At 39.7% G+C, this 12,722-nt stretch overlaps 1 protein-coding gene across 2 annotated transcripts in view; it reads right to left on the bottom strand.

Annotated features, from left to right (window-relative positions):
* TENM1 (teneurin transmembrane protein 1) overlaps positions 1 to 12,722 on the bottom strand; it is a 349,702-nt gene that overhangs the window by 118,976 nt on the left and 218,004 nt on the right. For both annotated transcript variants that reach the window (XM_055818110.1, XM_055818111.1), the window contains exon 11: positions 10,186 to 10,386. In XM_055818110.1, the coding sequence (XP_055674085.1) occupies positions 10,186 to 10,386 (201 nt within the window). The remainder of the gene's footprint in view (positions 1 to 10,185; positions 10,387 to 12,722) is intronic.

Here is a 12,722-nt window from a genome sequence, read left to right as displayed (position 1 = left end):
CCCCCGGTGCAACTGCCAGAGTGCTCTGCAGATTTCAAGAAGCAAATGAGCGCCCTTTATTATTTTGCTTGCTCTCTTCCTTCTACACTGCCTACCTTATTTTACTAACTCATCATTTCTCCCTGGTCCCCCCTTGCCCAGGCAAACTGCTTTGCCGAGGCAGTTCTGTTATTCCCAGGACATGCTGCCCTGTCACACATTGCTTAAAGATACCCTGCTACGTCTTGCTCTGCAGAGCCGACGGAGGCACGGCCGGGCTGGCCACCCTTCCTCAAGGCACTTTTGTAATGAGTACATGGGTGACCACAGCAGAGGCTGAAAATACAAATACGCCATGTGAATAATCACTTTTCTGCAGTCCATCAGAAAATGGTTTTGGATCACAAGATGATAGATACTATTTTAACAATCTGTTTATAAATAGCCAAGACTTCCTAAACTGAAGAGCAAAAGTACACTGCAGCTACAATCACAAGAGTTTTTGCTTTATCACTGTTGAAATGTTCTTGCATAATTACTATAAATTTATTTTTCTTTAAAAAGTATTACGTGAGCCTCAACATGTAAGCAGGAGTGCTTAAAGAGGGCAGAGACCAGGAATTGCTTAGATGTCTACATATATTACCCTTGCAACAATCTACACAATCAAAAAGCTTAAAAATGCAATATGTAGGAGAAAAGAAAGTCCCTGTCATTTTGACTTTTATCAATAGCAATTTCCTATTTTCAGAGGTAAGTTAAAATTCATAGACTCTGCTGCATAAGCATATTGAAACGACAGCTATTTTTGTAGAACTTTTACCATGACAATAAAAAAAAGTGTTAAAAAACTCTGCTTTTCAGGGACTGATGTGACACATTTTGCACCATAGATGTTCTGAAATTCACGGAAGGACAAAACCTCCAGGTGTTCTAGTGCCTTTTTGTACTCTTGCTCTAGCAATTCTCATTTGTGCTTTTCCAGCTGTGAGGGAGGTTAAGCTCCCTCCTAACACAAGAACCCTTCTTTGAATGCTGGTGGTAGGGGTAACTTGTCAGAGTTTCATCACTGGACTTGGTTTAGCAAATATTTTGTATGCTGCTACTGTTCTGTTGGCCATCTAGGATGTTTTTCACCTCCACTGCAGCATCCACAACACCAGCAGAATGTCCCCACAACTTCTCTACTTCAGAGGCCTCTTTTATAAAGGGTTCTCATGGAGTACAAGCCTTTTGTATTCAGAATGTCCATCTTGATATTTTCTTGGACATAGAGTCCTTTCCATGCTATAGCCTATCAGTTGTTTTACTATGGTTCTTAATCACTGTCTAGTAGATTGATTACCATGCAGGTGATAAAGTTGAGATGCAAAAAGGGATGTAGGCACTTAATTACAACTTAAATGGCTAAATCTAAAATTTAAAAACTTAAACCCTTTGCTCCGTTTACCTGATTTGGAGGCGCTTGAACAACTTTGGCCCCTGCATTGCTACCAAAAATCCCACTTATTTGCCTGGTTTTGCTACTAGATAATCACCCAGCTGAGGTCAGAGTACCTTCATGTCACCTCTAGTTTCACAATACACGTGATTTTACACAGGTACTACCTAAGGAGCCTGATGAGCATTACTCTCCAAACAGATCTGTTGGAGCTGGTCTAGGACAAAACACAGAGGTGGACCGTTCCTGGACACAACGGACTCCCTGCAGAGAGGCAATGCCATACATGCAGAGAGGAAAGTCTCTGGTTAGCCGCCTAGAAGGTAGGATGAACCGGACCGTGTTGCTGTCACCACAGCAATCTGGGGATCTTGCTCCTGGATAAGGGAAGACCTGCTGTGGTAGAAGCATCCAAAATCGGGCCTATGGATTCCACCCGGTGGAATACGTAATACCTTTTCGTGGATCAGACCAGGATTTACAAAAGCTGACTTAAGTAAATTATGTTTACATTTGAATGAGGGATATTTCCAATAATTGCTGAATGAGTTGCAGACAGCAATAGATTAAGAATCTTAATTTTCAGGAAGAAAAAGGGAAGGATGGAGCCATTATTTTTGGCATATCTGCAAAATAAGCAGCAATCACTTGAGAAACATCCCAAGTTTCCTCATTGTATATCTCATACCCTTGACTTATCCTATTTCTTAAATCAATACATCAGGTATTTCTGGTTCCCTCTGGACCAATTTCAAGATGCAGGAGAATTAATTTTTATTGGAGTGCTTCTTCACTGCCTTAAATATCTCATGTTTAAATTCTCCAGCAACACATATTAAGTGTTCCAATCTTTAACTACTAAGTTTTTAATAGAAATCTTGCTCACCAGATATCTTTTTGCAAACTCTTGCAACTCTACATGAGATACAAATCAAACTAGTCACACATAGGTTTTTTTCTTTTCAATGAAATATACGGTAGTAAGAAGACTCTTCCTACAACGTCAGACAATGAACAGCAGGGGAAACTTCAATCATCCTTTTAATTAGCAGAGCAGTAATAGTCAAAGTTTCTCACAAAGAACGAGGACAGTTAGATGAAATTAAATAAGTCCATCATTTCTTCAGAACAAAACAATGAAGGATGGTTACAGTGTAATTAAAAAGTTCTTGAAATTTGTCTAAAATTGGGAGCAGAGTAGAAGTACCAACATGGAACAGAGCAGTCTACAGAAAATGCATGACATTACATCACACATCGAGCAAATTTCAAGGCCATTTTCAGTACTGCAAGTTGTTTGTAGTGAATATCCTTGTCCTTGGCAAATGAGAATGACTGACACCCAGACACTGCAATTTTCTAAACCTGAAGAGTTTTCTGATTGCAATGAAATGGTTTTACCTTATTTTTTCAAGTTGCAGTTTTTGATGTTTAATTTTGAAACCAATTTGAAATGTCTTGAACTATATTAATATACTGTATTATGCCTTCATCTCTTTTTGAAGCACTTTAAAAAATGCATACTTCTAATGATTTTTAAATTACTCTACTCTGCACATATCAATTTACAACAATTACAACATTTTGCATTTTTCAAAGCACTTCAGTTTTAAAGAGGTTTCATGCTTTGCAAGACACTGAAGGAAGAGGCTGCTGATCCATTTTTACCCTTTGCAAAATTACCACCAATCTTGCTAGAGAGAGCTTAACCAAAAATAGATATGCTAAATATATACCATCTCCATATAATCATTTTAGGATGAATGTTTTTGTGACTAAGAACTGCCAGTATTCTTTTCCCAATCATAATTAGGTTGCTTCAGCAGTATAAATGGATTCAATGGAATTATGACAAATGTCCTGGAGTAAGGAGGATGGAAACTGGCCTACTTTGGCTGCATAGAGTCTAGAGAAACGAATACAGGACAGAATGTCAGTGGCATCAGCTCTGTCACAGATTTCATTTCTTTTCAGTCTGTAATAGTTTAGGCATAATGCTGCAATTAATTAGTGACTCAGGCCTGGATTCTCACCTGAAACACAGTCGGATTGCATTGGTGGCATCACTGCGGTTACACTAATTTGTGCTAGCTAAGGCTCTGCCCAGCTGAACAACTCTGTCATCGATTTTCTCTTGATATTTCACTACTTTAATCTCAAGGCTCCATGTTAAAGGTGTCAATCTAAGAACAGAAGACAAGTTTTTTTGTTCAGTTTGTTAATGTTGCACCTTCAATTAGCCAGAGCTTCCCTTCTACTTGACACAAGTAGTCAGTACTCAGAAATTTGGTTTTGTCTTTCTGAAAAGCACTGCCTTATGCCTCAAAGGGAGATGACTCATTAGCGTCAAGGGATTTTGGATGACAGCCTATAAATAAAGCAACAAAAATCCACAGACACTAAGCAGAAAGTTGACTATATCGAAGTCCTGGTGACATTAAAAAAGTGTACTATCAGTCTTCCATCCTACTGTCATGTATGCAGTAAGATCACCCCATACTGTACCGGTCAACTGAGCCATATGTTCAAGGTCTGCATAATAACGGATTTTCACATCGAACCATAAGTGGTTTCAGTATGGTGTAAAGATGCTGAGACTCTAAAATATACCAAGGACGACCTTTTCCAGCACAGGCAGTTTTCATAAAAAAATATTTTCTAATCGGTCTCACTTGGAACAAAGTATGAAATTCCTATTCTCTATTCACATCTTTTAGAGGAGAAGGGGGAGAGACTGAATGAGAAATGGAACCCAATCTCTTCCTCTGTCAGGTGGCTATATTGGTAATGGCCGAATGTCTTTGGGCATTTTTGTGCTACTTGCCAAAGTATGACCAAACTAGAAAAAAAACCCCTAAAATTAAATGAGCGAAGTGATAAACAAGACAGTAAGGAATTGGTTAAGACACAGAATACTCACATTTATATTGTCAGTATTATCATGGGTCTTTTAATTTTCAGGGCTTTACATCAGAAAAGCATTTGTTTTTCCACAAACTAATGATTAGAGAGGTAAAAGCACATGGTTTTTTTGACAGCATGAGCTAAAGCCATTACAATGTTTGAAGATGATCTATTTGCTGCGTGGTAGGTATGACTGTTGGGGTTAATGTCTTGGACAATATGGAACTGTAACAGGGCTTTTGCTGTTTCTTTCTGTCTTGGAAACATTTAGGGAATCAAAATAGTGGAAAGACAGCTTTCCTCGGAGATACCTGTGGAGCTCTGCCTGAGTTCAGCTTAGCTTGGCCCGAACAGCTGTGCCTTCCTTACTTTTAGGGAAAAGTGGACACAACTCTCCTCATTCCTTGTACAGTCCAAGGTGGAGACTACAGCAAGTGGGACAGATGACTGTTTGAGGGGCGCCTGACTAAAACAAAGAAATAAAGTTATTGTAGAAGACACTGAACCTCCCTGTGTATTTCAATGTAGATTACACCACAGGTAAAGGCAGCAAGCAATGCCCAGCCAGGCCGGCAGGAATGAAAGATTCTGTTACATCACTTGAATAACGACTGCAGCACTACTTGCAACGGGAATTATAACAGCTATGTCCAAGGTACAGCATTTGGAAGAACTCATAACTCTCTGCTGCTTCTCTACAAATACCTGACATCGGTATAATTTTGAAGCAGCGAGCGCCACAGCTTGTTTTTGACCTTCAGCATTGAAGCCAGTTGGCAAATTGGCAAAGCAGGCTAATCCATATCCTTCATGGTAAATACACGTCAGTGTATAATCAAATAGAACAATTAAAGCACTTTGATCTTGTCCATATAATAAACCAAGTATTAGGTACAGATAGAAGGTAAGTGATTTTTTCCTCCTGATGTCACATATGGTGGCAGAAAGGATACCGATCCGTGTTGTTTTGATGGGTGTAGCTAAAGATCTGTCAATATTTTCAGAGTGAAATTCATTTGCTGCTGCCTAAAGAAGGCAGCAGAATCAGAAGCATATTAACTTTCTGTTTGAACGTTAGCTAGCAGGAAGAGCCTTTACGAACAGGCGCATAAGTAGCAAGGCAAAACCTGAATGGAAACCATGTCATCTTTGGGATAGGGAAATGGAAATCAGAGCTAACAAAAGAAAATGTCTTCTCATGGAAGTTCAATATTGTTGGGTAGAAAGAGCCCAAATACATCTGTAACAGATACCCAGTTAAGAATATTGAAAGGATGGATCTTAGAGAGCTGAATAAAAAGCCAGTGTAGGTTGTGTCCTACAAGTAGTGTAGGATTAGCAATACTAAATGTCTGAACAACTTCCAAGCCACATTGAGCTGCTTTTATTGAGAACCAAGTCAAACATGATGAAAAAAATATCCTGACAGCTGTTCTGGAGTTCTGTAAGAGGATTTTCTGGGCTTCTAGCATGCCAAGTAGTCATCAAGAACTTTAGACCTAGAAGGAGTATCTGGAGGTGGTGCAGGGAGATAGGGTTTTGGCAGCCCATGGGTCAGAGCAGACTTTGCTGGACATGGAACTGGCTCGGACAGTGTGGAACTGTACCAGTGCTGTGGCTGTTTCTTTTGGTCTTGGAAACACTTTAGGAATCAAAGCAGTGCAAAGAAAGTGATCAGGTCTATGCTACACTGGAGAGGGGATCCTCGCCTCAGGCCTCTGATGCCAACAATAAGATCTTGAAGCTCTTCAGAATTGCCACTCTTTTGGCTAGAAGCTGGTCAGGAAAGGAAGTCAATGATTTCAGCAGCAAGCACCTGCTCTCCACAGCTCACAGCTGTTAACAGTGTGCCTTGTAGTGCTGGTACAAAGGCGCCCGATCACCAGCTAATCCTCATACATACAAGATGCTCAAGCTGATAGGTCAGGCAGGACAGTTTAACTAGAGCAGTAAGTCAGATGGACTCTGACCTGGTTATATGGTAGTTAATTCTGTGCCACACAGCTGCTCCCCACCGCTGTAGCGTAAGAAACACTGGAGTTACTTTTGCATTGAAGATTGATCCTCAACTCTGAACATGTACTAGGGGTGCCCTAGCTGCACCAGTCCTTGTACTACAGGTGTTGTCTGTTGAATTATTCTATTCTACTGAATAAAGTAATTCCTTAAGAACGTACATAAAGCCTAAAGAAAAAGGAAGAGTTCTTCAGAAAAAGCATTACAAAAGCTCAGTGGACAATCTGAGACATGTAGCTGCTGACCCAAAAAAGGGAATAATGCAGAATTCATATTCCTATATGGAAGCCTCCAAGATGGACTCTGCAATACTTAGGTGGATCGCAGCTATGGCCTCCTCATTTTGACAGTCCCTTAAGAAATTGTGCCTCACACCAGGGAAGACTAGGAATAAATCCAAATCACTCCATTACTCCGTGCTTTTGTGCATGTGCTCCCTCAAATATTTATATATAACGATATACACATCTCACCCTTTTTAAACTACGCACTTCTTACCAGCCAATTAATTCAATCATGTCACACTTCAGTGTTTGTTGTATCCAAACACTCCCAACATGCAACTTCACGTAGAATCTGATCTGAACATTCTGGTAGATTAGGAAAAGACATTGTCGTTAGTACAGCAACTGTGCAGGACAGCAAGTACATACAGGAGCAAGTAACTGCTTGAATGATCAGGCCATACATCCTTAGCAAAATGGCATTTCTTTAAGTGTGAAAAATGAAACCTGTTTCATAAGAAACACGGGAAAGATGAGTTAGTTAACATGTAGGTATCTTCTTTTGTCTCTCTTTGACCTTTGAATACTGAAGCTTGGAATTTCAGTGTTCCCTTAATGTAATTGTTTTATGAAGCAATAGGAAAAGAAAACCACACGCTTTATGTGGTCAGTCATACATCCCAAAATGCCTACCTGAAACCCCAAGAAATACATTTTTTTTTTTCTGGCCTTATTCCTCTTGCAGAAGTGGAGACAGAGAAAGGGAGAGAGAGAGAAAGAGAAGGCGAGGTGGGGGTGGGGGGGTGGGAGAGAGGTGTGTGTATGCAGCATTATGAGAAGCAAATGTATTTAAAATATTGGCTCTTTTTATAAACATTTAGGACAAAAAATGTAATGACTTTGACAAAGAATTTGACAGTCTTTCACCTCACGGAAAGGAACACAACTGTAAGACTTTTCACCTATGCAAATTGGGAGTAGAAGGTACACTTTTTAGCAGAGAGGGTCAGGCATAATTGAAACAATTTACCTAAGGACATGGCAACGTACCCTTCATTTTAAGTCTTTGTGAGAAGGTTAAATTTCTAAAAACTGGACAGAAATTACAAGTGTCAAGCGGAAACTGAAGGATTATTATTTTTTTTTTTTTTTTGTACATGTCCTACAGAAACTCAAACAGCATGAACACCATGGCCTTTTCCAGCCTCAAAAATCCATGAACGATTCCAGATCTCAGGCTGGAGCTTCAAACACTGGCAACCTTTCAGGATACGCATGGGTCACACAGTCACCCTTCATCTCTGTTCCTCCACATCCACACCAACTTCTGTCTTTCCCCCGTCTGCTGCTTGTAAAATGGAATTTCTTAGTGTCTGAAGAGCTAGGGATGGGCAGGTAGGGGAAGGTATAGAGATGGCTCATTCTTCTTCAGGCGGGTGACAGTGTATCCAGGATACTGTACTCAAAAATATTCTGGAGCCTTTGCTATTTCTCCTTCATAAAGCACAGCAAGACATATTATTTTCTCTCTAGGAAAACCGTAAAACTTCAAATGATTTATCCTTTTATTTTGAAAGCATTTTGAATTTGCTGGGGAATGCAGTAATCATCAGGACAGGAGTCTGTAGTGTTCAAGGTGATACAGAAAGGCAAATTTTCACTGTGCTGACAGTGATGCAGTACAGAGATGGCGGGAAAGTGCAAGGGTTTGAGACAGGCTGAGAGACTGCTCGTCTATCAGTTGCAAAGTTTTCCTTGTCTAATTCTGGACGAGCAGTCTGTGGTTTACCCTTTTCATCCTCTCCATTGCACAGAACCTCATGATTTTTTCCATTCACATATGACAGCTCGTTTATTCTGACCTTATTACTCACATTATGTTTTCTTACTTAGTAACTGATGTTTTCCTTCCTCACTAAATTCAGGCTTTACTTCCAGCATGCACAGCAATCACCGATCCTATGGAAAGAGTCTCAAGTGCAAATGAACATCTATACTTCAGTCTAACACTCATTGCATTGCCAAAACAATCCTGAATCTGGTTTAACACCTCTGAAGAAAGATATATTTGCAAGGAGAGATCTGAAGTATCTAGCTATAGAGAGAGACGCCTGTTCATGGTTGTAAAAGCATCCTCTGACTACTCAGAAGACAGTAGGGATGAAGAGAGGTATTTTCCCTGCTGGTTGATGAAGTAAGAAAAAAAGTTATCTTCCTTCTAAAAATTGATCTAAACAGCTTTGGAGGCAAGACAAACATGAAAACTATGATCCCAGCACACAAGATAAAAGCCCCTTCACTGCAGTTATTTATTAGCCCTTTGTTCTCTTACTTAATATCTAATTGCCCTATGCAGGTGACACAACAGACCTATTGGAGATTAACATATCTTTTTGAGCTACAATAACATTGTATTAGAACAGAGTTAGTTTGCATGTTTTGTGAGTAAAAAATTACTACATAGCTAGCACCTTTCCTAATTAATTGCTTCATTAACGGAAGTACAACGTTACTAAGCTTCAAGGAATATTGTTAACACATTAAAAATTACATAATAAAAATGAAGGCAGCTGGATTTTTGCTGAAAGTCAATAAAAAGTCAATTCTTATCAAAGCAAGTACTGCATCTGGCAGTGACAGACTGAAATTCCATGCATTAATTCTAGAGTGTAGAATGAATGCAGGATGTTTTAACAAACCCTGAAAACTATTAGCAGGTCGATATTTTGTTGCTTAAAAAGTTATCATGGGGAAGGACATTTCAAGAGACCCAACTTAAAGACCTTAATCATATAAAGATTTGAATGGAAATATATACTGTTCCAAGTGTTCTTTTGAATGATGATTTCTAAGAAAAAATTGGTGACTTGGACCACTGGTTGCATTCCAGAGTATTCAGCAAATCTGTCACTTGCACCTATTCTGTACTGGGATGTGCTACGTATCATCTGAGATTCCGGTTGTGTGAGCTTTATGGGGAAAAAAATAGTAGAACGTACATTGGTAATGACATGCTCCATTACAGAGTAAAATGTCCACAGTGCATTCATTTCAAGAAAAGGAAACGTAAATGTACAAAGCACATAGGAAATCCATTTCAACTCTTAATCAAATTCAATGGGTTCAAACCTTGATGGTCCTCTAAGAAAGAAAAGAGTTTTTATCCCAGCATGGATGGTCGTTTTTGTTTAAAGATTTTTTTGACAAAGCCTTCTTACTCATCAGTCAACTGCATTGAGACTGTTACTTTTTTTATATCCACCCGGTTTCTCTCAGAGTTGCAAGCTTCCCTCCTTGCATGAGCCTGATAAGTGCTCAACATCTCAGGCGAGAGTCATGCTTAACTCCAATCCATGCCAGGAGGCACTTGCGCTCTTGCAGGACTACTGCTCTCGCTGTCACGCCAGTAGGCAGTAAACATACTTGTCACAGAGAAAAAGCCTTTCTATCCTTGTCAACAGAAAGCCAGCTGCTGACAAGCCCATTAAGTGCCATGCCACAGCATCCCTGGTTCATCCCTATCTTGTTTTTCTAAATTCATACCAGCCCAGTAACAGAAACTACTTTCTTTCATGACTCAAACAGAAAACATAGGCATTATTGAAAAAATCTCCAGCCTACCTGTTGAACAGTCTGAACCTGTCCACTGCGGTTCACAGCTGCAGAGCCCCGTGTCCAGGAGGAAAGTCCCGTGCCCTGAGCACTGCTCCTGGCACACGGGGAGTGATGTCTCACAGTTCACGCCACCCCAGCCCGTGGAGCAGTGACATTCCCCTTGAACACACACTCCGTGGCCAGAGCACATCGGATCCAAGCAGTCCTCTGGAAAGCAGGGAATGTACAAGTTAGAGCATAAAACTTACACTTTTTTAGTGGTTTCCTACCGAAATACAACATCAGGCATTCAGATTAATTGGCTATTTGCACAAAAAGCATCCAAACTGAAACAATGTTAACAAAGGCAAGGAAAAAACAGAATATGCTAACAGCTGTGTAAAAGTATAAGCCCAAACCAACACAAGAAGCAAGCACGCAGACTGTTAGAGGTCACAGCATTCTGCTCGTCAAGGATATTGTCTTATTTTTAAAATGCAGATTCTCAAGATAGATCTATTGGTCCAAGTCCATGAAGTCTGTGCTCCAGTAGCAGGGCTAGGAAAGAACCGGAGCAATTAATAATTACTTGTACAATTGTGCATTGTGTTTCCATTTGGGTATTTGCGCTCTGTGTTTTTATTTACATCTGGGGAAAGAAAGACTTACTCTTTCATCTTCCTGTGGAAAGTTATCTCTACAGCTGAAAATCTGATAGAAAAAAAAATGGCCACCCACTAACCCCAAGCAGTGAATATCTGACTGAATGCTTGCTGTAAAAAAAAAATAATCTCATACACTCATAAAAAGTATGTGCTGGGCAATTGCAGATAATGAACAGATTCATAAAAGTCATAATGTAGTGATGAACAATTTGCAAACAGACAAAGAGCTAAATTTGTTCTCAATTTGGATTAAACTATTTCTAGTGAAAAATTCAGGAGCTCTGTAGAAGAATTTAAATCAGCTAGTTAGTCCTATATAATCAGCATATTCTTTCATAACCCCCCAGCATTTTTTTAAGAAGACAGATTTAAGCAGAACACAGCCTGCCTTCTCTGGAGGCTGCAGGAAGCCTGCGGAGCTGGAAAGGATTTGGGGGGTCTGAACATAGGAAACAATTAGCCAAAAGCTCATTCATGTTAGATCATGCTTCAGACTAATGTTAAAGAGGCACTTGGAAAGTTCTTGCATGTATTTTTCAAGTATCTGCCCAAGCACTGCTCTAATAATTACACTGTAAATGTAACAAACAGATCTGTGCTACAGGGATGAGGAGATGCTCTCTGCTTCAGTAAGGGAAGACTAAATATTTCAGACGTGGAGATAAACGGCCTCCAGTTTATAGGACCTTTTGACCTAAGAATAAAGAAGTGATGCTTTATCTTTTGAGCTGCTATGCCACCAATTTAAGATCTTATTTCAAGATTTATGTTGTATCTTTTTCAGCCTTCCAGGCTGGTGCACAGCACAATGTAATTCCAAAAGTGAGGAATCAGTGTTTCTGGACAATACATACCTTGCTAAGTGCAGGACAAAAACATTCAGCAATTTTCTCTCGATCCTGAAACAGCTCTTTATTCTGCCAGTCTTTTAAAACTGAGTGACTCCATAAACAGTTTAAAAAGGATCACCCACTTTAGTAATGATAATCTGATGACAAATTCAAAGGACTCCCCCACAGCAATGAATACATGTAGCTACTAGTGTTCCCTGGATAGTGCATCTGTTACTACGTCTGCTATTTTAACAATACGGCTACAATATTAAACTCATATTTACATACAATAATGTAATCTGAATTCCTGGCAGAATTGCTTCCAGTGCTGCAGAAATTACTCTGTACAATACAGTAAACTGAACAGTCATGTCACACACACACACTGTTACAATAAAACCCCACTGTACTTGGTTGTGCAGGTTTGTTTCATCCACTCTATTTCTATATAATGCCACCTTTTTTAAAATTTAAATACGCCCCTTACTTTAAAAATCCAATGTTTCAACACTCTTAGTTTCAACAGCTGTTTGAGTACATTTATCTTAATTGTTTGGGTTTTTTTCAGCCATTTTGCATGATCACGTTGTGGCAAGAAACAAAGCAACCCAAGACCACAGGCAGCCGCTCACCAGCTACAGGCTTGTTCAGCATTGTGGCCTCAGTGGGTAAATCTGTGCATTATTTGCTTTTTCCCATTTGGGTTTTCTTGGGTTTTTTTTTTTTGTCCATTTCTGAAACTACCAGCAACTGAGTGTGTCAGCAGCATTCTCTTGATCCTCCCTTTAAAAACTGTACCAGGTATGTCAAATCCATCAAATCCATCCTGGATATTTTTCTGACTAGAGAATTCAAGCCACATAAAGAACCTCCTCCGTGTGCTACTCAAAACAATTACCTAAAATCTATATAGCGGGAAGTGCAAAGTATGCTGTCACTAGCTTCAGGCTAAGGGGACTAGTGAAACATCACCAAATCAGGGCAAGCATGAAGAAGGGTTCTGCTTTCCGAGGCTATGCACAGAGGGAGAAAGTTAAAGCTGATGAGCTATCTCAGAAATGCTGAG

Source organism: Falco peregrinus, chromosome 13 (assembly GCF_023634155.1).
Source record: "Falco peregrinus isolate bFalPer1 chromosome 13, bFalPer1.pri, whole genome shotgun sequence".
NCBI lineage: Eukaryota > Metazoa > Chordata > Aves > Falconiformes > Falconidae > Falco > Falco peregrinus.
The sequence above is the reverse complement of the archived record's forward strand: the minus strand, read 5'-3'. Positions and strand labels throughout refer to the sequence as shown.